The sequence below is a fragment of the Drosophila takahashii genome, chromosome 2R (assembly GCF_030179915.1).
Source record: "Drosophila takahashii strain IR98-3 E-12201 chromosome 2R, DtakHiC1v2, whole genome shotgun sequence".
NCBI classification, from domain to species: Eukaryota; Metazoa; Arthropoda; class Insecta; order Diptera; family Drosophilidae; genus Drosophila; species Drosophila takahashii.
In genome coordinates this window covers 42,406,033-42,424,666 of record NC_091679.1, presented here as the reverse complement: position 1 = coordinate 42,424,666, position 18,634 = coordinate 42,406,033, and the positions used below count along the sequence as shown (strand labels likewise).

The 18,634-nt window shown below is 49.5% G+C and overlaps 5 protein-coding genes across 5 annotated transcripts; 1 reads left to right on the top strand and 4 right to left on the bottom strand.

Moving 5' to 3' along the window:
- Window positions 1-617: 617 nt before the first annotated feature.
- Window positions 618-8,768, bottom strand: MESR4 (misexpression suppressor of ras 4). The gene is made up of 4 exons (XM_017139138.3): window positions 7,999-8,768; window positions 7,585-7,646; window positions 5,347-7,519; window positions 618-5,295 (listed from the first exon to the last, which is right to left on the bottom strand). Exons 3-4 carry the CDS (start codon window positions 7,499-7,501, stop codon window positions 1,181-1,183), a joined length of 6,270 nt encoding a protein of 2,089 aa, XP_016994627.2. The 5' UTR covers window positions 7,502-7,519; window positions 7,585-7,646; window positions 7,999-8,768; the 3' UTR covers window positions 618-1,180.
- A 210-nt stretch (window positions 8,769-8,978) lies between these two features.
- Window positions 8,979-10,108, top strand: RpL18A (ribosomal protein L18A). The gene is made up of 2 exons (XM_017139171.3): window positions 8,979-9,107; window positions 9,524-10,108. The coding sequence occupies exons 1-2, from the start codon at window positions 9,090-9,092 to the stop codon at window positions 10,037-10,039; spliced, it is 534 nt and encodes a 177-aa protein (XP_016994660.1). The 5' UTR covers window positions 8,979-9,089; the 3' UTR covers window positions 10,040-10,108.
- Window positions 9,613-11,202, bottom strand: cyp33 (peptidylprolyl isomerase cyclophilin-33). Its single transcript, XM_017139170.3, has 3 exons — window positions 10,926-11,202; window positions 10,488-10,874; window positions 9,613-10,431 (listed from the first exon to the last, which is right to left on the bottom strand). The coding sequence occupies exons 1-3, from the start codon at window positions 11,124-11,126 to the stop codon at window positions 10,114-10,116; spliced, it is 906 nt and encodes a 301-aa protein (XP_016994659.2). The 5' UTR covers window positions 11,127-11,202; the 3' UTR covers window positions 9,613-10,113.
- A 131-nt stretch (window positions 11,203-11,333) lies between these two features.
- On the bottom strand, window positions 11,334-11,910 carry LOC108055696 (serine palmitoyltransferase small subunit B). Its single transcript, XM_017139144.3, has 2 exons — window positions 11,775-11,910; window positions 11,334-11,559 (listed from the first exon to the last, which is right to left on the bottom strand). The coding sequence occupies exons 1-2, from the start codon at window positions 11,905-11,907 to the stop codon at window positions 11,378-11,380; spliced, it is 315 nt and encodes a 104-aa protein (XP_016994633.1). The 5' UTR covers window positions 11,908-11,910; the 3' UTR covers window positions 11,334-11,377.
- A 325-nt stretch (window positions 11,911-12,235) lies between these two features.
- On the bottom strand, window positions 12,236-18,616 carry Cc2d2a (Coiled-coil and C2 domain containing 2A). Its single transcript, XM_017139142.3, has 7 exons — window positions 17,076-18,616; window positions 15,403-16,351; window positions 14,214-14,497; window positions 13,441-14,163; window positions 13,146-13,384; window positions 12,959-13,082; window positions 12,236-12,427 (listed from the first exon to the last, which is right to left on the bottom strand). The coding sequence occupies exons 1-7, from the start codon at window positions 18,567-18,569 to the stop codon at window positions 12,236-12,238; spliced, it is 4,005 nt and encodes a 1,334-aa protein (XP_016994631.2). The 5' UTR covers window positions 18,570-18,616.
- Window positions 18,617-18,634: the final 18 nt, after the last annotated feature.

Sequence of the window (18,634 nt, the reverse complement as noted above, 5' to 3'; positions counted from 1 at the left end):
CACCCCCGGCACCACCTGTAATTGACCATTGTTGTGGTTGTTGCTTCCACTCGCCAGAGGCACTCGCTAAAGGTGACTCCTGCCCACAATGGCAATTAAATCTACGTGCTGTTTGGTAAACAAACCGAAACTCCCCCGATTGTGGAAGGGTTCTGAACGGATGGGTGGGTGATATATGGTAGATGACCCACCGCTGACCCTGGCGCCTTTCGTGCCCATTCATCGTGCGCAACTACAACAACATTAGGCGCCTTGTCGTGGCTTATTTGCATTTACTTTGGCATAATCAGAGCCGGGAACGTGGAATTCCTAGCTGGGAAATGGGTGGGTTTACAAGTTTTGGATAGTTTAGTGGAATTCCCTGAGGTGGCAAAATGCTTGAGAAAGATTTTCAAGAATTTGAAAATTTCTCCTTGAATCCTAATAAATTAACATGATCCTTAATAATTTACTATCTATTATTTACAAGACCCATCCACTTAACCAATTATATAGCCAAATGCCTCGTTGATTACCATATAAATTGATGAACCAATATTAGCGCTTTCGATTTCGATTTCCATTTCGCCGACTGACCAAACAAATTAGGACAATTAGTTTTGATAGTTTTTGTTGTATACGTCTCACAATGTTGCATGTTTATTCTCTCATAATCCATTGCATTTCGATTTGCAGCTGGCTTTCGATTTGTTTGTGTTCTAATCATAGTCATTACATGTATAATATATGTAGATTTAGTTATGTACTATACTTGGGGACTTCTATTTATAAGTGTATAGCCTAGTTCCTAAGTGTTTATGGGATCTCTCGCGTAATCTAGCTATTTTACAAAGTGCATATGCGGAATATGCAGCCATCGATATTTACATACAATTTAAGTGAATAGAGAAATATATAATTTGATAAGCCTGTTTGCAGATATTTAAATTAGCATTAGCTTAGCTTAGGCTCTCCGCGGAGAGCTATTTTGAGCCTGGGGTTACAATCTGCCCTCAATTTACACAATACGTTACTTTATTACTCTAAATGTTTTTTTGTTTAGTAGTTTTTAGATAAGATATAGATATCTCATTCTCAGCAGATGGCCGAGAACAAGCGACTACATGTTTTTATCAATTAATAAGCGTAATCCATTCTGTAGTGGGGTTTGTAGTTATAGTTGGAGGAACCAATGATGCAGTTATTGCGGCTTGGCGCCCTGATAGATTCCCTCCGAGTACTTGGGTCTGCACTCGGCGCAGAACCACTTGCCCTGCGGCGCCACCATGATGCCCACGCACTCAAAGTGGAACCACTCGATCAGGCAGTTGTCCCCGTCGCAGGCGATCATCTCGGAGACCTCGTCGTAGGGACAGCGGCAGTAGCAGTACACCGATTCTCCCTCGCGAGCGAGACGCGCTCCCGCCGGCGGTCGAATGGGATACCTGATGTTGTTGGCCTTGAAGTACTGCAGCGTGGCGAATCCGGGATTGGGCAGCAGGGCGGGTGGAATGGGCTGATTGAAAGCAGTGGCTGCGGGCGGCGGTGGAGGTGGTGGTTGCACAGGCAGAACCACCGGAGGAGGAACTGGGGGAGCTGGAGTAGGCGGCGCTGCTTGCGGAGCCGCCACCAAGCTGGTAACATTAATCTCGGCTTCCTCATCCTCGGAACTGCTCTCGCTGCTGTCCGTCGGCGGAGCTGTGGCGGGCAGCAGGCTGGGCCGAATCTTGAGCGTGGGAATGGGTGGCAAGTGATCCTCGCGATCGGGCTTATGACGCTTGGCCGAGCGAGATGCTTGCTGCTTGCTCCTCTTCCGCGACGAACCGCCCAATCCACCAGAGCCACCATTGCTGTGCGAGTGATGGTGGTGACTGCTGTTATTGTTATTCCTGTTGCGCTGCTTGGGCGGCGTGGGCAGATCCTCCTTGGCCCAGGTCAACTGTGGTGGCGGCTGCGGCTTGATGAGCTGCATTCCCACCTGGAGAGGTGGCGCCAGAATGGCGCTCATATTCTCATCGTCGCTCGTGTAACCGTAGAACTTGTTGGGTCTCCGCTGGCGTTTCGAGCGCTTCAACTGGCCATCGGCATCGGAGCAGCTGCTACCTTCGCTCATTCTGGTCATCGAGGATGGCAAATGGCGATGGGTTAGCGGGGTGACGGGAAATAGCGAGGAGTCCAGGAGGGGCTGAATAGGAGTCGGTGGCTCCAGTGGCGCCATCATCCCAGACATTCCGACCAATGGAGTACTGGCCATCGGCGGCAGCTTGCCCGACTTGCACGTAGACTTTCGTTCCCGTTTCTTCTTCTTGTTTCTCACCCTCTCCCGCTTGTCGGCAAAAGCGGACGCCTCCTCGGGCAGCGACGGCGTCGAAGGTCGACTGTTCTCCACAATATCGTAGTTGTTGCTCGGACGCAGTGGTGCATGCTCGGCCATTAGAGCCTCGCGCTTCTGAGCCAGCAGTTCATTGGCCAGCTTCTGGGGATGCGAGTCGTAGAACTCCTCATCGGTATCCGAGAAAGCCGTATCGAAATCCGATTCGTTGTACATGGGCGGTTTGGGCGAAGGTGGAGCAGCAGGATTCTCATTCACGGCAGCTGTTTCACTAACGTTCTCCTGATCCTCATTCCTTTCATTTTCCTTTCCGTTCTTGAGTGAATCCGAGCTCTTCTTAAGTTTTAAAGACTTCTTGCGAGAACGTTTCTGCGGTGATCCGCGAGCATTGGAGCTGTCGGAGTCGTCGGAATCGTCGCTGGAACTGCTGCTGTTGCTGGAACTGCAGCTGCAGTTGGAGCCGCAGGAACAGCTTGAGGAATCCGAGTCCGAGGAGCTGGAGCTGCTGGAACTGTCGCTATCGCTCGAGGCATTCTGACCAGGTGTTTTCGTAGATGACTTGCCAGTGGTCTTTTGTTTCACCGGCGAGGGTGGCGGAGTGCGATGCAACTTGCAGTAATCGTGATCGGACCAGGCAACGTGGAGCTTGGCAGGCGGCTGGTTGACCACTTCCCTTTCTTCCTCCTTAACCGCCTGATCTTCCTGATTTTGGAGCAGGTTCTTCCAAATCGAGACATCCACTTGCTCTTCCTCCTTCTTGGGCTCCGTTTCTTCATCCGCTTTTAACTCGCTTTCTTCTTTTGAAGGCTTTTCCTTATCCTGCAGCTTGGGCTTGCCCTCCAGTTCGTCGGCATCACTCTCCGAGGACGGGGACAGCATCACCTTGGGCATGCCCAGGTCATCCACAGAAGATCGCATCGGCAGCACTGGCTGCTCCTGGTGGCTGCTTCTCGGTGCATCGGAATCGCTGTCATCACTGCTATCCGACTCGGAAAGATTGGGTGCAATGAGATTGAGGTCCTCTAGGGATTCCTTGTTGCGCTTGGACTTTTTGCGACGCTTCTTCGGCTCTTTTGCAGTAGTCTCCTCCGATTCCTCCTTCTTGGCAGACTCTTTATTGGTTTCCGGCAAGAGTTTCTCCCCATTTTGTACTCCATCTTTTGTTTCCTCCCCCCCTTCCTCTGCTTCCTTCTTGATCTCGTCCAGCTTTTCGCCAGCAGCTTCATCATTTGTCTGCTCCTCGGGAGCTGCTGGAAGCAATTCCTTCACCACATGACTGCTGGCGTGCTTCAGCAGAAGCTTGCGCGACACAAACTTCTCCTCGCAATTCTCCTCCGTGCAGGCGTAGCGAAAATCGCCCGCGTGCATCCTCTGATGCACCTCCAGGTAGATGGCCTTGCTGAAGACAAAGCCGCACTGTTCGCAGGGGAACTGCGCGGGCGGCACACAAAAGTGGTAGACGTGGCGCCAGCGCTTCTGCAGGCACTGCTTGCAGCTGGCACTCTCGGTTCCGTGCTTCCAGAACAGATGCTTCGAGATGTCCTGCTTGTTGCGATAGGCAATGCCGCAGCGATAGCACAAATGCAGCAGCTTGTGCTTCCACACGTGCGACGAGAGCTTTGCCTGCGACTGGCAATCCTCCAGGCAGATGTCGCAGGCTTGATGCTGTTTCCTCAGGTGCACCATCAGCCGGAAGGCGGAGGGCAGTGGAGCCATTTCGCACAGGCAGCAACGGAACTGTAGATCGTATATACTGCCAGCCACTTCGCCGGGACAAATGTGACACAGAATCTCACTGTAGCTGTAGAAGTTCGTCTGGCACATGACGCACGTTATGTTCGACTTGATGTGCAGCCTTCTGTTGTGCGTGTACAGCTCCTTGTGCGTGGAGGTCACGAAGCGGCAGGTGAAGCACTCGTAGATTCGCTCGTTGAACGGCTCTGCATACTTTCCGTCTTCCAGGCTGCAACAACTGGCCGCATTCATGTACTCGTTCTCTAGATGGGGCAGAAAACTCTTCAGCCTGGCCACAATCGTCTCCGCGTGCAGCTCCTCTGCCGTGATGCTGTCCACGGTGGCCGTGAACCTGTGCTGACTGATTATATGAAGCACCAGCTGCTTTCCATTCACCGCGATCCTGCGGGCATGATTGCAGTACAGGCAAACGGAGTACACGGATTTCAAGCAGAGACGTACGAAGTCAACCATGGAAAATCGGTCAAGGGGACGATCCAATTGAAGGTCCACCGTGTGCGTGTCTGCTCCGGCCACCATAATGCCATCGGCGGAAGGCAGTGGCTCAAGGGGAAGCGGTTCGGCAAGCTGAGGGTTTTCCTGTGAAGGCTCTGCTTGCTCTACAGAGTGCTCCTGTTCCTCTGCTTGATCCCTGCTATCCTCCGGTCCATTCAAGCTGTCATCTATGTCCATGCAATCACTGCCCAGGCTGTTGCGACGCACTGCATCGGGTTGATCTTGGAATTCAGTGATCACAGCTGGCGGAGGTTCGGGCAGATTGACGTGATTGTTGTGCGGCGACGCAGGCGGCGTGAGTGACCAACGACGCTGCTCCTCCTGCTGCGGCTGTGGAGGATCCGCCACCTGTGGCGCAACATTTTCTACCTGCGCATGGGCCATGATAATTTTAGACTGCTTTTTGGTGATTATATCCGCCTTGGTTCGCTCAATGTCCAGCTTGGTGCGCTCCAATTCCGCCAGAACGCGATTCAGCTTGGCCGAAGTCGAGTCATCAAAGCTGGGAATCGATGGTGGAAGAAGTGGTGCCTCCTCGAAGGGCAAATCCTCGGCTGGTGCAGGCGCAGCTTCCTCCACCGCTTGCGTAGTATCCTGCTCCTCGTCCTCCGTATCGGTGCTGCTTAGAGCTGCATCCACAGACTTCTGAAACTCTTTGGGCACGCGCAGCATTATCTTGGGCACAACCAACTTGGGAATGGGCGGCGCTGGAGGATCCTCGACGGGCTCTGGAACTACAAGGTGATTTAGTAAAGTGCTCAATAGAAGGAAGCTCTTTGACTTACTGTTTTCAGCTGGGAAAAGGTTCTGAAGCTCCGGTTGCAGTGGCAACATGAGTAACTGTTGCTGTTGCTCCGGTATTACCTCTGTAGGCGCAGGGGGCTGTTCAACCACCTGCTGCAGAGGCGGAGGCAGAGGCTGTTCCGGCTGCCTTCGCACCTTTCTCCGCCTTCTTAGCGGTTTCCTCTTATTATTCTTACAGCCCATGGCATGGCAACCCTTTTGACCGCACAAAGCACACGGCTGCATCAGCTGGGCGCAATCGTGATCCTCGAACTCGGAGCCCTGCACAAAGGTGGCCTGGCAGGTGCAGCAGACGAGATGCCTCGCCCTGTCCTCCGTCTTCTGCTGCAGTGCCCACGCATCCTTGGCAAAGTGACTCTGGTCGATGTCGTGCTTGTTCTCCAGATGCAGCGACAGCTTCTCCACACTGGGATACACGTGGTTGCAGTAGAGACAGATGTATCGCTGGTGTACTTCCCGCATGTGGAGGAAAAAGTGCCAGCACTGGTGGACGCTGCTGCACTGGGCGCAGCGGAAGAAGCGCTCCTTCTTCTGCAGCAGCTGCTGCGAACTGCTCCTGATGCCGTTGCACTGGGCCTGGTGCTCGTTCAGCTGCTGGAAGCCTTCGAACTCGAACTGTAGATTGCACTTGGCACAACTGAGGACTTGGCTCTCCGCAGGCGCAACTGGTGGGCCCTGGAGGCGTTGCAGGAGCAGCGAGGAGACGGAGTCCGCCTTTGTCTGCTTCTCGGGTTGGCTGACGGAGGAACTTTTGCTGCGCCTGCGCTTCAGGGAAAGCTTCAGCGTCTGGACCCTGGCATTATTGTGCTCGCTGCTCTCCGGATGATCGATGACCAGCTGGGGCTGCGAGGCGGAGCTGACGGTGCTGCTCCTGCTGCTGGTGCTCCTGCTACGGCTGGCGCGAACGGGTAGGATCAGGGAAAGCGGCGGCTCCACTTGTGTGTTGTTGTTGCCAATGTGGTTTGTTATCACAGACAGTTGCTTGGGCTCCACTTGCTCCTCCTCCTGCTTCGCCTCCTCCTCCTGTTGCTCTTCCTTCAACGCTTGGTGAGCCCCATTCAGTTTGATCAGCGGAACAACCTCCACTATGGGTTCCTTCATCTTCAAACCATCAGTGTGAACTTCATCTTCCGAATCCGACTCTATTTTAATGACATCAGGCGGAGCTTCTCCGTCCTCGCTGCTTGGAAGATCCACATCCATGGTCAGCGAAGGAGCATCCACTGTATCGGATCCCTCTAAAAGAGATTCGTCGGCAGGAGGAGGTGATGGCGCCTTATCCGTTTCTGCTTCTGCATTGGAAACCTCCTCACCAATAGCATCTTTGTAAAGATCTATAGAGCCCTGCGACTCTTCTTTAAGTTCTTCATTCTCCAAAACAGGACTGTTGGGATCTTTGATGGATAAGAACTCTTTTTCGCCGCATTCCGAGTCCGTTTCCAGGTCAATAACAGGCGGGGTAAACACTTTTTCCTCCTCCTGGCTGTTGGAATCTTCATTGGCAGATGGGAAATATTTCTCCTCCACTTCCTCGCTCTCTGGTTCCGGAATAGGTGCCCCTGGAGACTCCACAGGCTGCTCTTCTGCATCGGACAAGAACTCCATTTGGTTATCACTTATGGAATCGGCTCTTTCCTCCACTTCGGTCTTCAGTTTGATGCCGTCTAAGAACTCTCCTTCGAGTGGAATTCTGGGGGGTTCTTGGAGGTCCTCTAAGTTATCTTCGCACATCTCTTGCTTCACAAGATCTTCTGCTGCTGGAACCAAGAGAGATGCTGGTTCCTCTGATGTATCCTCTCTCTCCTCATCCAAGGGAGATTCCTCTGCCAGCTCTGCCTCTTCTTTCTCCTCTGGCGCATCTCTGCAGTCCTGGCCATTTGCCAGGGTTAAGTCTATCACGTCATCGCCGCTCTTTTTCCGCTTTCCCTCGCCCTTCTCCTCCCGGGCGTTGTTGTTCTCGCTTTCCTCCTCCTCCGCCAGGCCCATCGCATGATGAGGCTCCTCGAAGTCGTCTTCCTCGCCGGCAGCTCCTCCTGCCGTTCCGGCTCCCACTTCCGATCCCGCTCCCGATCCCGCATCTCCATCATCTCGGTTGGACGTTAGCTTGGCTTGTTGCTGATCCAATGCTTCCATCATCTTTTCTGCATTCACACGCTGTGTGGGTCAAAACCGTTAATCGATTAAACGCACTTTGGGCCAATAATTATTATATTCACTACCTTTGCATGCCGTTGGCGTTGAATCCGTTCCGGTTCTCGCTCTTTCGTTGTTCTCTACGCAGCTGAAAGCGAAATGAAATGAATTTATTATTACGTGAGATATTAGGTTTGGCATTTCGACAAAAACAAAATCTATCGTTTATGCGCGCGAATATACGTTGTTTGTTTTCCTGATCAGCATATTTGCACGGCATAAACATTGCACGAAAATCACCGGTCATTGAGCGAGTTCTCTTGCAGCCCTGGCGCAAAAATTAATGCCAAAATAATTGAAAATACCAAATAAATGGTAGCAAAACGGCAAAAAGCCAGCCAAAGAGAGCAACTTACTGCTAAAAATAAACGAATTTACTTGAAACATTCTTGGAATGGACACTACAATCACATGTACAGCAATTATGCACGTTTATTTACCTGCTCTCCTCCTGTTGTTTGTTGTTGTATTTGTATTTGTCTTTGCTGCTTCGCCGTTGTTGTTGCTGTACCGCTGCTTAGGTAGAATTTTCCCACAAATCGTAGGCGGCAGATAGAGAGTGGGGGAGAGAGGCGAAACAAGAGAGCGACAGATTTTACGCGCGCAAACCGCAGAGAGAACGTAGCCAAAACAACAACCGATTTCACGGAAGTTCGCTGCACAACTGAACCAAAAGAGACCGAATCCGAGAGGCCGAGAGATTTTTGCCCAGCGGATGGGATTGGATTGGCCGAGACGGAGACCGAGACGGGGTGCCCCCACCCCTTCGGCGTACTTATACAATTTACGCCTGGTTTCAATTGTTTATAAACGGGCAGGACTCGCGTTGCGTTATGCAAGCGGATTTCACAACTGCACGCAATGGCACTTTAACGCAGTCCCGACGAACGGCACGGAATATTCGTCTTTTCGCCTTTTTGCGCGTCTCTCGTGAGGGGTATAAAATTTTCTTCTTTTTGCACGTCGCCGTCCACGCTTTGCATTTTATGTTCTGCTCACTTTGTGCGCGCACTTTTCCGCCGTATTTCAGTTGCAACACCTGGGGTATTGTGTGTGGCTCGGGTGTTGCACAATTTGGCTGCGAGGAGCGCTCGAATTACGCGTGAAAAACAAGTTTTTAGCAATATTTTTCGCCTTTTTTTACAGCCAGGGCATTGAAACACGCGCAGAAGCTAGCGATGGGCGATGGTTCGATAGGTCGCGCAGCGTGCTGGTGTGACTGCCAAAAATGCAACCGTGCGGCGGGCATCGCTGCGTGGTTTGTCCGCGGTGCAGTGTAAAAGTATCGATTGTTGGTGAATAGTCCTAAAAATAGTTGTAACTATTAATTAAAGATGAAATCGAATTAAATTATAATTATAATTAGCAAAAATTAATACCAATGACGATTTTATAGCCCTAATTAACCCATTTCATTCATTACCATTCTCCCAGTTCACCTATCGATAGTTTTCGCCAGCCCTGAATCGCGGTTCAGTGTCATCTCGATTTGACAAGCTCTTTCCGTTTCCTTTTCGCGTGAACGTCCAACATGAGAGCCAAGGGATTGGTTAGTATTTAGCAAAAAAATGATTTAAGCAATCATTATTTGCGTTGAAAATATGTGCAACAGCTGGGCAAACAAATAGAGCATGCAATGCAGTCGTTGAGTTTCGTAAAACTGCGCTATTTCTGTGTGAAAAACGACTTGGGAGCAAAAAGTGTCGTCGACGCAGTTTGTCTGGCCAATTTTCTTGAAGAAATGGCTTACTTCGCTAAGTTAAAGTAATTAACAGATGTAGTGAAGGGTGCTTAAAGGGCCCCTATATAAAGCAGACCTTTTAAATGGTTTTAAAAAACAAATCTGCGTTGCCGAAAAACATAACCTAGAAAAATCGACATGCGTGTGTTTGTTTGCCTAAACTGCCCACATTTGTTTACAACGTTCTCAAGACCCTTTAAACTAAAACCAAAACCCCTTTACAGTTGAAGGAGTACGAGGTCGTGGGCCGCAAGCTGCCCAGCGAGAAGGAGCCCCAGACGCCGCTCTACAAGATGCGCATTTTCGCTCCCGACAACATTGTCGCGAAATCCCGCTTCTGGTACTTCCTGCGCCAGCTGAAGAAGTTCAAGAAGACCACCGGCGAGATCGTGTCCATCAAGCAGGTGTACGAGACCTCTCCCATTAAGATCAAGAACTTTGGCATCTGGCTGCGCTACGATTCCCGCTCCGGCACCCACAACATGTACCGCGAGTACCGCGACCTGACCGTCGGCGGTGCCGTCACTCAGTGCTACCGCGACATGGGAGCCCGCCACCGCGCCCGCGCCCACTCCATTCAGATCATCAAGGTTGACTCGATCGCTGCCGCCAAGACGCGCCGCGTGCACGTCAAGCAGTTCCACGACTCCAAGATCAAGTTCCCGCTGGTCCAGCGTGTCCACCACAAGGGCAACAGGAAGCTGTTCTCGTTCAGGAAGCCCAGGACCTACTTCCAGTAGGATTCGCCTGCAGCTTTTTCACCTATATGACTTAGTGGATTTTTCAATAAATGCGAACGTTGAAGAGTACGTCTTTATTTGAGTTCCCCGCACGCGTAGATGACAATCTTTTGGCTGGGCGTGCCCGTCTTGGAGCCGCATCGCTCCATCTTGCGCACGACATCGGCGCCGCTGATGACATGACCGAAGACCACATGCTTGTTGTCCAGCCAGTCGGTTTTCGTGGTGCAGATGAAGAACTGCGAGCCATTGGTGTTCGCACCCGAGTTGGCCATGGACAGAGTGCCGAAACTGTTGTGTTTCAGGCTGAAGTTCTCGTCGTTGAACTTCTTGCCGTAGATGGACTTGCCGCCAGTGCCGTTGTTGTTGGTAAAGTCGCCTCCTTGGCACATCTATCATAGGGGATATAGTTAGGAACTGGTATAAATAATAGATATAATCAACCTACAAACTCTGGAATCACGCGGTGAAAGGAGCAGCCCTTGTAGCCGTAGCCCTGCTCGTGGGTGCACAGCTGGCGGAAGTTCTCCGCCGTCTTGGGCACCACATCCGCCCGCAGGAGCATCACAATGCGGCCGGCATCGTTGCCGCCAATCCGAACGTCGAAGAACACCTGTGGGTTGCGTTTCTCGGCCTTTTCGATGACTGCCGGCCCCGTGGAGGGGGTGGCCTCCTCCTTCTCGGCCTCCGGATCGCCTTCCGGCTGCAGTGTGGCGCCCGCATGCTTCTGCAACCAGTCGTCGTCCGCCCAAACGGGCTTGAAACTGTCCTCTTTCACGCGCACCGGTTTGGCTAAGTTCACGCGGATTGTGCGGCCACAGAGCTCGGAGTCGTTCTGGAAGAGGTACTATAAGTTGTAGTTCATCTATTTTAAGGGCTTACCCACCATATTATCTATTGCAGCCGCTGCATCCTCGCTCTGTTCGTATTCTATGAAAGCGAATCCCCGGTGGCGTTGTGATTCGTAGTCCGCCGGCATTTGGATGTCTGCAATGTCGCCAAACGGTATGAAGGCATTGTTCAGCAGCCTCTCAGTCACCTCGTCGGCCAGGCCGCCCACATAAACAGTGCGCTTGTCGTTGGGCATGGTTAAACTAATTCATTAAACTAAAAAACCAAACCGCAAAATATAAACAAGCTGGAAACAAATGGTGATTTCGATGATTTCTGGATATGCTCGATTAATATCGCTTAAACCAATCGCTAGCAGAGACACAAACCCCGGTTGCTGTCCCTACTATCCCTTACACCTGGCAATGCTGCACATATTCAAACTGATATTCAAACAGAACCGTTAAATTTTTAATTATTTATTGATTAAGATAAGCTAAACTAAGATTATGTGATTACTGCTCCACTTTCGTTGCCGCAGAAGCCCTCAATATTCGAGTTACAGGCGCTGGTGAGATTTTGCATGCTGGTCAGGGGCCACAGGAGGTGGAAGACAGTCGCACAGTAGCCGGGCACAAAGGCGATGGATGCGTAGACGATCAAGGAGACGCAGCTGCCGAGGAGAACATCTAGAAACATAGAAAAAATAGCCTGGTGAGACATGTGTAGCAATCCATTAGCTGGTCGGCTGTTCACCGTCCGTTGAAATGACTAAGACCGACCGACTGACCGGCAAAGATAAGATATCGATGAGTAAAGACAATATATCGCGCCAAAGTTACTTTGTCGCTTTTTATGGCTAGGTGATAATCTATCCCGAGGACACAAGCCCTAAACTACTTACTCAAGAACACCTTTTCCCAGGGCTCACAAATGGCAATCTGTGTGTTCAGCTCGTAGAGCAAATACAGCCATTTCACGTAGCGTTTGAACTTCGCATAATCCTCGGCCAGCTTTTGGAACATGCTTTTGGACATGGGCTTGTGAAATGCGATGTCAGGCGATACAAAGCGATGTGGACGGTTGTAGGGTGCGCGGCGAACTAACCCCGCGCCAGGTGCGCCATTTGGTACCTGCGTCCCCGTCACCGCCTTATCACTACTATTTTTTTCTTCTTTCTATAAATACATATATATACATTTTTCGGGCTGTAAACCAAATTAAATAGATTTCTTTTCGGTCGACAGTTGTGCGGCGTGCGATAAAAATCATTCTGTAAACTGATAGCGATTACGAGTTCGAATCGAATCCCTCATGGAAATGGGGGATTGCCTCTGGCATTTCGATGAGTTCACTGGTGAATCATCACACCACCAGTGGCACCATGGAGAGCAGGAAAAGCCAAACGGAGAGCACGTCGTTGGCGTGGGCATGTAGATGGACCGCCACGCAGAACTCCACCGAAGCGTCGTGGTTGTAGTGGATGCAGGTGGTCCGGATGCGCTCCGATATCGCCGCCAGATTGGTGTACGCAAAGTTGAGGGTGAAGCCGTAGAGCTGGGTGGAAAATCAGGCGGGGTTAGTGATCGATTACGATAGTGATTGATGAAGTAATGAAGGTGTGGGGTGGGGTAGGGCAGGGGTCGATTTGTGAATTCAACGGGTGAAGCGCTACCAGTGGAAAGTTCTATGCAGGCTATATTTATGACCTTTGATTTGAAATATAAAAAGAAGGTTTTCTAAGAATTTTACTAGAATTTGAAATCTTGAAAACGGGTAGCTTGTTCATTGGAAACACCAATAAAATAATTATACCAATAAATTGATATCTTGACACATTAATCAGGGCGTAAAAAACTTAAGAGGTGATGAAAAGTTAGGCATTCACTTTTACGACATGTGAAATCCCTGTTGGGATCATTTAATTATATTTCCTTTTTTTGATAACATTTCAGTAAATTTCAGGTCATGCAAATTCCATATCGTTTTTACATGAAATACTTTTTTCGACTAGGTAAAATTGATCTTTAGTAATGTAAAATCGATATACGTTTCATATCGATTTTTTTTTGGGGGTAACCTACTTACTCTGTAGTTGGGAAATTCCCTTTCCAGTTGCTCGCTGTAAATAGGCTCATCATATCGACCTCTGGAGAAGGTGGATAGGTTTTCCATATCGCAGAGGATTTTCTGGAGACGCGGTTGAAAGGCTCTGTGGATTAGTTTACAACCATAATTTATAGGTAATCCAAGAGTTATCAAGAGAAATACCCACCGATTCCAGATGGTTTTCCTGGTGGTGCGCCAGGCACTAATCTTCTTCATGACCTTCCGCTCGATGTGCTTCTGCAGCTGACTGAGTTCGTAGTTCCTCTTGTACAGGTAGTCCAACTTTTGGACGCCACTCTGGGGGGCAGGAACTCGTCGGCTGAAGAGTGGAAACCAGCAGGCGCCATCGCTGAGATTGAAATTGGTCATGCTGACACGGGTTTCTGACTGAATATTGAAAAATATCTGCCGGAAAAAGGGGAATTAATTGAGGGAAAGGTAAGTAATATCCCTTGACTCACATTCTGTTTTCCCACCACACAAAATATTCTTCTTAAAGGACAGTGAACATCCTGCAGTTGATATCTCTTGCCATTCGAAGGGCAGACAAGGAAAAGCTCGGCAGTTTCCGGCTGGCGGAAGAGCACAAAGGAGCACTCGCCATGGGGACAGGCCACCCCAAGGATCAGCCAGCATTCCAGGCCCAAGGATAGTAAGTAGTTACACAGCAGCACTCCCAGATCCTTGACCGAACACCAAGTGCTGTCGAGCAAAGCCTGATTGTCCAGCCAAACGCCTCGGAATCCCTGGCAGGGATCATAGCTGCGGTACTGGCTAAGCAGCGAAACAAAGCGACAGGAGCTCTCCAGGGGACTCTCCCCCGAGGCCACCGACGGCGGCAGAGGCACTGCATCCAGGAGCCTGGTGAGGCACACCCTCTTCCCCTGAGCCGTGCATACCAGAGGTTCCACATACCGCTGAGGTTGCGGCAACAGTTGCAGCAGCTCCAAGCGCCTCTCACCTAAATATTGCTGAATCTCCGGCATTTCGGCACAGGCCAAGGCACTCGATTGCAGGGGCAACAGGTCGCCGCCACTGGGCTCGATGCTCAGGTAGAACCACAGATGCACTGCCTCCTTGAACTCGGGATACTGATCCGTGGACATGTTGGTCACCGAGTCTATCAGAGGTCTCTTATAGCCCACCAAGACTTTGGGCATGGTTAACTCAATACATCCTTCAAACTAGGGATATTTAAGGGTTAGTTTTAGTGGATAATATAAATATATATTACCTTTCGACTGGCCAGCAGACTATTGATGGGCACCCGGAACTCCCCCAACCAGTTGCACTGCACCCGCTGATAGACATCAGAGGCCTCATCGCTGTACTGCTGCTCTATTAGTTCGTCGAACAAACTGATCTTGAGATCCTCGCGAAGATCACCAAACTGGCTGTTGATCTGCAGCTGCAGTTGCTCGTTCCACGTGGGATTGCTGCCCTCGGCGGTGCGACTCCGGCACAAACGCTGGCCATAGCTCAGGGTCACAAAGGGTCGCACATTGGAGTACATCAGAGCTGAAGGAGGATGAGAGATTATAATTATCAGAATTATCTAAAGGAAGTTAAAGGAAAGGTTCCCGTTAAATGAGTCATTTTATTGGAATGATTTCTTCAACAATTATTAATTAGCTTTTAAAATTAATTTCTGGAGGAAGTTAAGAGGTTTATTTAAAATATTTCAGTTAAATAAGTCATTTTAAGACCAAGGTCTCCTTTCAAAACTTTAAAAGCGTTACACCCAGAAAAAAAAATTACATTGATTTAAGTCCACGGGCTTTAAATTAAGGAACGATGGACTAAAAATGCCTAAATAAGGCATACATGGACCTAAAAGTTTTCATCCCATATACATTTTAAGTCTAAACGGACTAAAAATGGACCTAAGGCCATATGGACTGCAACATGGACTTAAGTCCATTTGTAGCCCATTTGAACTTAAAATTTACATGGGATGAAAATTTTTAAGTCCACGTATAGACTAATATAAAGCCATTTCTTAAATCAAAGTCAATAGACTTAAATTAAGGACAATTTATTTTCTGAGTGTAAAAACCAATTTAAGAATCCCCTACCCATCTTGTTCTTAACTTAAGAATCTTAAGGAATTTAAGAGGTTTCTATTAAACATTTTCATTTAATGAGTCATTTTAATCTTAAGGAGGGGTTCCTTATCAAAGCTCGGAGTGGTTATAACAATTAAGCATATATTTTATAGTTCAAAACGCAAATAATTAGCTGATTTGATAAGTTTTTGTAGTCCCCAACCCTCAAATCGTCAATTTCCTAAGGTATTTAAATAGAGATAATATAGATCAAAAAGTAATCAATTCATTTCTGATAATAAATTCTGATTAATTTCTTCTTTTTTTTGCTTATAGAGATTGCAATCGACTGAGTACCCAATTGCAATAGTTACTCACTCTGCGTGACAAACAAACTGGTGCCCATATCGCCTCCAGCGCTGGTGCGCCGCTCGTTGAGATTGAGGATGTGGCGACTGCGCACCGGCACTCCCGTGGCCCTGACCACATGCAAAGAGACGCAGAAGTGCTTGAAGAGATCGGGTCCGGATTGGTGGCCCGACCAAGCGGGTGGTTCCCTGGGCAGGGTGGCTGGTTGTGCCTGGAAAACGGAGCAGATGGCCCGCCAAAGAGCCGTCCAACCGGTGGCCGCTGAGTGATCCGCATCCTCGGCCAGGAGCAGCAGCGGCAGAGGCGTCTGCAGGGCCTTGGCCCTCCTGGCACTCTGGCTGCTGATCACCTCGTACAGCAGCTGGAGGAACTTCCGCCCGCGATGCTTGTGCAGATCGATGGGGTTCCAGTAGGTGCCCGGTTCCAGGAGCTGCACGGCTCCTCGGCCATCTGGCAGCGGCTCCTCCTCCGAGATCTCCTGCTCCAAAGCAGGCACAAAGCGCAGCTGCTTGGTGTGCAGATTGCGCTGCTGATGGCGGGAGTGGAGTAACTGGAAGCGGCGGCTCTCCAGAAGCACCTCAATGCCACAGAATTGCAGCTGCTGTTCCGCGAAGATCAGCGGAGGCAGTAGGCTCTTTTTGGTCCTTCCACTCGGCGGTCTAGGAGTCACCAGCTCCTTGGAAGCCTTCGGCAGAGCGGGCAGTCTCGGCGGCACCAAAGTCTGACGCAGTGCATCCGGTAGTCTTTGCACATCGTCCAGGTGGAGGGCACCTCCCCTTCCCTCGGTGCTTCGGTACTCGTAGCACAGATAAACATCACCTGCCAACTGGCTGGAGGAGGAGGAGGTCTGGAAACTGAGCTTCTCCTGCATTGCATCCTCCTTGGAGCTCAACAGCAGCGGCGTGCTCATCTGGGCCAAACGGCGACTCTTTGGCGTCAAGGTGGATTTCTCATAGAGCTGTACATAGAAGAAATAAAGTTTCAGGATCAATTTGATATTAAAAGGTAAATTTGTGCGTGTCAGTTTTACCATTCAATAAAGTTAAAAAGATATTCGATATGGTTTTTATACCCTTGCAGAGAGTATTATAATTTTTTTCAATTTGATTTGGATTTCTCATAGAGCTCTACACAGAAGAAATAAAGTTGTAGGATCATTTTGATATTAAAAGGAAAATTTATACGTATCAGTTTTACCATTGAATAATTTTAAAAAGATATTGGATATGGTTTTTTTAATTTGATTTGGATTTCTCATAGAGCTGTACACAGAAGAAATAAAGATTTAAGATCAATTTGATATTAAAAGGTAAATTTGTGCGTTTTACCATTGAATAATGTTAAAAAGATGGTTGATATGGTTTTTATACCCTTGCAGAGGGTATTATAATTTTTTTCAATTTGATTTGGGTTTTTCATTGAGCTCTACACAGAAGAAATAAAGTTTTAAGATCATTTTGATATTAAAAGGTAAACTTATATATATCAGTTTTACCATAGAATAATGTTAAAAAGATATTGGATATGGTTTTTTCAATTTAAATTCTAATTTGAATGCATATAATCTTATATCTGATAAGAAATATCATTAAAACTAGTATAATTTCTTATTCATGTCTTTATCAGTGAAGTGGTAAATATTTATAGCACCTAGAAGCTTCCAAAATACCCAAAGTACCCACCCATATGTTCAGATTCTCCGGCAGCGTCCTCTCCAGCAGCACTCCAATGCACTCGTTGATGGAAATGAGGAGATCCGGCTCCAGGCGATAGCTCCTGCTCTGGCCCACAAACTGGCCGTCCAGGAAGATCTTGAGGAAGTAGTTGCGCGCCTTGGGCAGCTGATCCTCGCCGGGAATAGACAACCTGGCGGCGGCTTCGTCCGCATGCAGGCGGAAGACCTCCACAAAAGGTTCCTCGGGGTCCTGGAAGGCCTTGTCGTAATCCTTCCTCAGGCTGGCCATCACCCGATCGAATTGGGGCTTTCTTGGAGGCTTCGAGTGGCCAGGAGACTTGCGGCTCCTCGAGTTCTGCTCGGTCCACAGACGCAGGCGGGTGTAAAAGATCTCCAGATGCTCGCGATAGACCTCAACTAGATCCGTTTCGAAGCTCTCCTTCCAGGCGAAATAGGAGGCCTCCAGATCGGGAGGATGTATGACCCGGAGACCCAGCTGGAAGCGGGTGCACTGGAAGCGCTGCTGCCGCCGCAGCTCCTTCAGCTTGGCCCACTCCCTCAGCAGGCGCTGGAGGAGATTACGCTGGGCAGCCGATTCGGAGTAATATCGTTGCCTTAGCTGCCTGGTGAGCTTCAATTGCCGCTTCACCTCCGCCGTCTGATCCTGGCCAGCTGAGGCGAGCAGCTTGAGGGCCACCTGTCGGGCAATCTCCAGTTCCTCCCTCAGTTTCCTGCAGATCTTTAGTTTCTTCTGCTGTCGGTAGACATCGTAGAGATCCTCCAATTGCTGCGCCATTCGGTGCTCCTCTAGGAGCTGCGGATGCTGGCTGAAACGGAGTTGCTTCAGGCTGAGCTTCAAGCAGCGTCTGGTGGGCAATCCCTGGAATTCATCTGGAAACTTGGGGGTGAAGAACACGCTCTGGAACTCCTTTCGGCAGACACTGCGATAGAGTTGGTCATTCAGCAGAAAGTTAGGAGGTGAAGCCCCACTTAGCTGGGCCATCAGTTCGGAGCTCAGTTTGGTGGACTCGCTTTTGGCCTGCTCCTGGTAGCGATTCAGCAGGCGGATCTGGGCATTCTTCATCTGATTTTCACCCAATTGCAACTGAAAGTGCAGCGTGTTACTGGGTCGATAGAGTAAACTCTCATCGTAGAAGTGGCGCTGCTTGAAGAGCTGATTCCAGACCACCGGTGGATCCTCTAGATCGATTTGTATAAATGTTCGGGAGGGAGATTCCGTGGGCAGTTCCCCGCCAGAATCCTCATCGCTCTCCTGGCCAACGCTTTGCTGCACCGGGGAGTCCTTTTCCTGCGCCACCTCACCCTCGTTTCCATGGAAGAACTGCAGGCCAAGTGCCTCAAAGTCCAGTTCCTCACTAGGAGTGGTTTCCTCCGTTTCCTTCAGCAGCTTTTGCACCTCCTGCTCCCTTTTCCGGTAGCTCCTAGTCGTGTGGGTCTTCCGTTTCTTCTTTAAACTCTTCTTGGGTGAAGTGTTCTCCATAATTGTATTTTCAATCCAAACACTAAACTAGTAATACTCCGCCTGCTTTGCCTTTTTTCCGGTTG

Coding starts and splice junctions, on each gene's coding strand:
- MESR4 (XM_017139138.3), bottom strand. CDS start 7,501: ATGATGGAAGCATTGGATCAGCAACAAGCCAAGCTAACGTCCAACCGA. Junction 5,296..5,346: donor CCTTTTCCCAGCTGAAAACA/GTAAGTCAAAGA, acceptor ATCACCTTGTAG/TTCCAGAGCCCGTCGAGGAT.
- cyp33 (XM_017139170.3), bottom strand. CDS start 11,126: ATGCCCAACGACAAGCGCACTGTTTATGTGGGCGGCCTGGCCGACGAG. Junction 10,875..10,925: donor CGGCTGCAATAGATAATATG/GTGGGTAAGCCC, acceptor TACCTCTTCCAG/AACGACTCCGAGCTCTGTGG. Junction 10,432..10,487: donor ACCGCGTGATTCCAGAGTTT/GTAGGTTGATTA, acceptor CCCCTATGATAG/ATGTGCCAAGGAGGCGACTT.
- LOC108055696 (XM_017139144.3), bottom strand. CDS start 11,907: ATGTCCAAAAGCATGTTCCAAAAGCTGGCCGAGGATTATGCGAAGTTC. Junction 11,560..11,774: donor CTGGGAAAAGGTGTTCTTGA/GTAAGTAGTTTA, acceptor CTATGTTTCTAG/ATGTTCTCCTCGGCAGCTGC.
- Cc2d2a (XM_017139142.3), bottom strand. CDS start 18,569: ATGGAGAACACTTCACCCAAGAAGAGTTTAAAGAAGAAACGGAAGACC. Junction 14,498..15,402: donor CAGTTTGTTTGTCACGCAGA/GTGAGTAACTAT, acceptor ATCCTCCTTCAG/CTCTGATGTACTCCAATGTG. Junction 13,083..13,145: donor AGGAAAACCATCTGGAATCG/GTGGGTATTTCT, acceptor ACTAATCCACAG/AGCCTTTCAACCGCGTCTCC.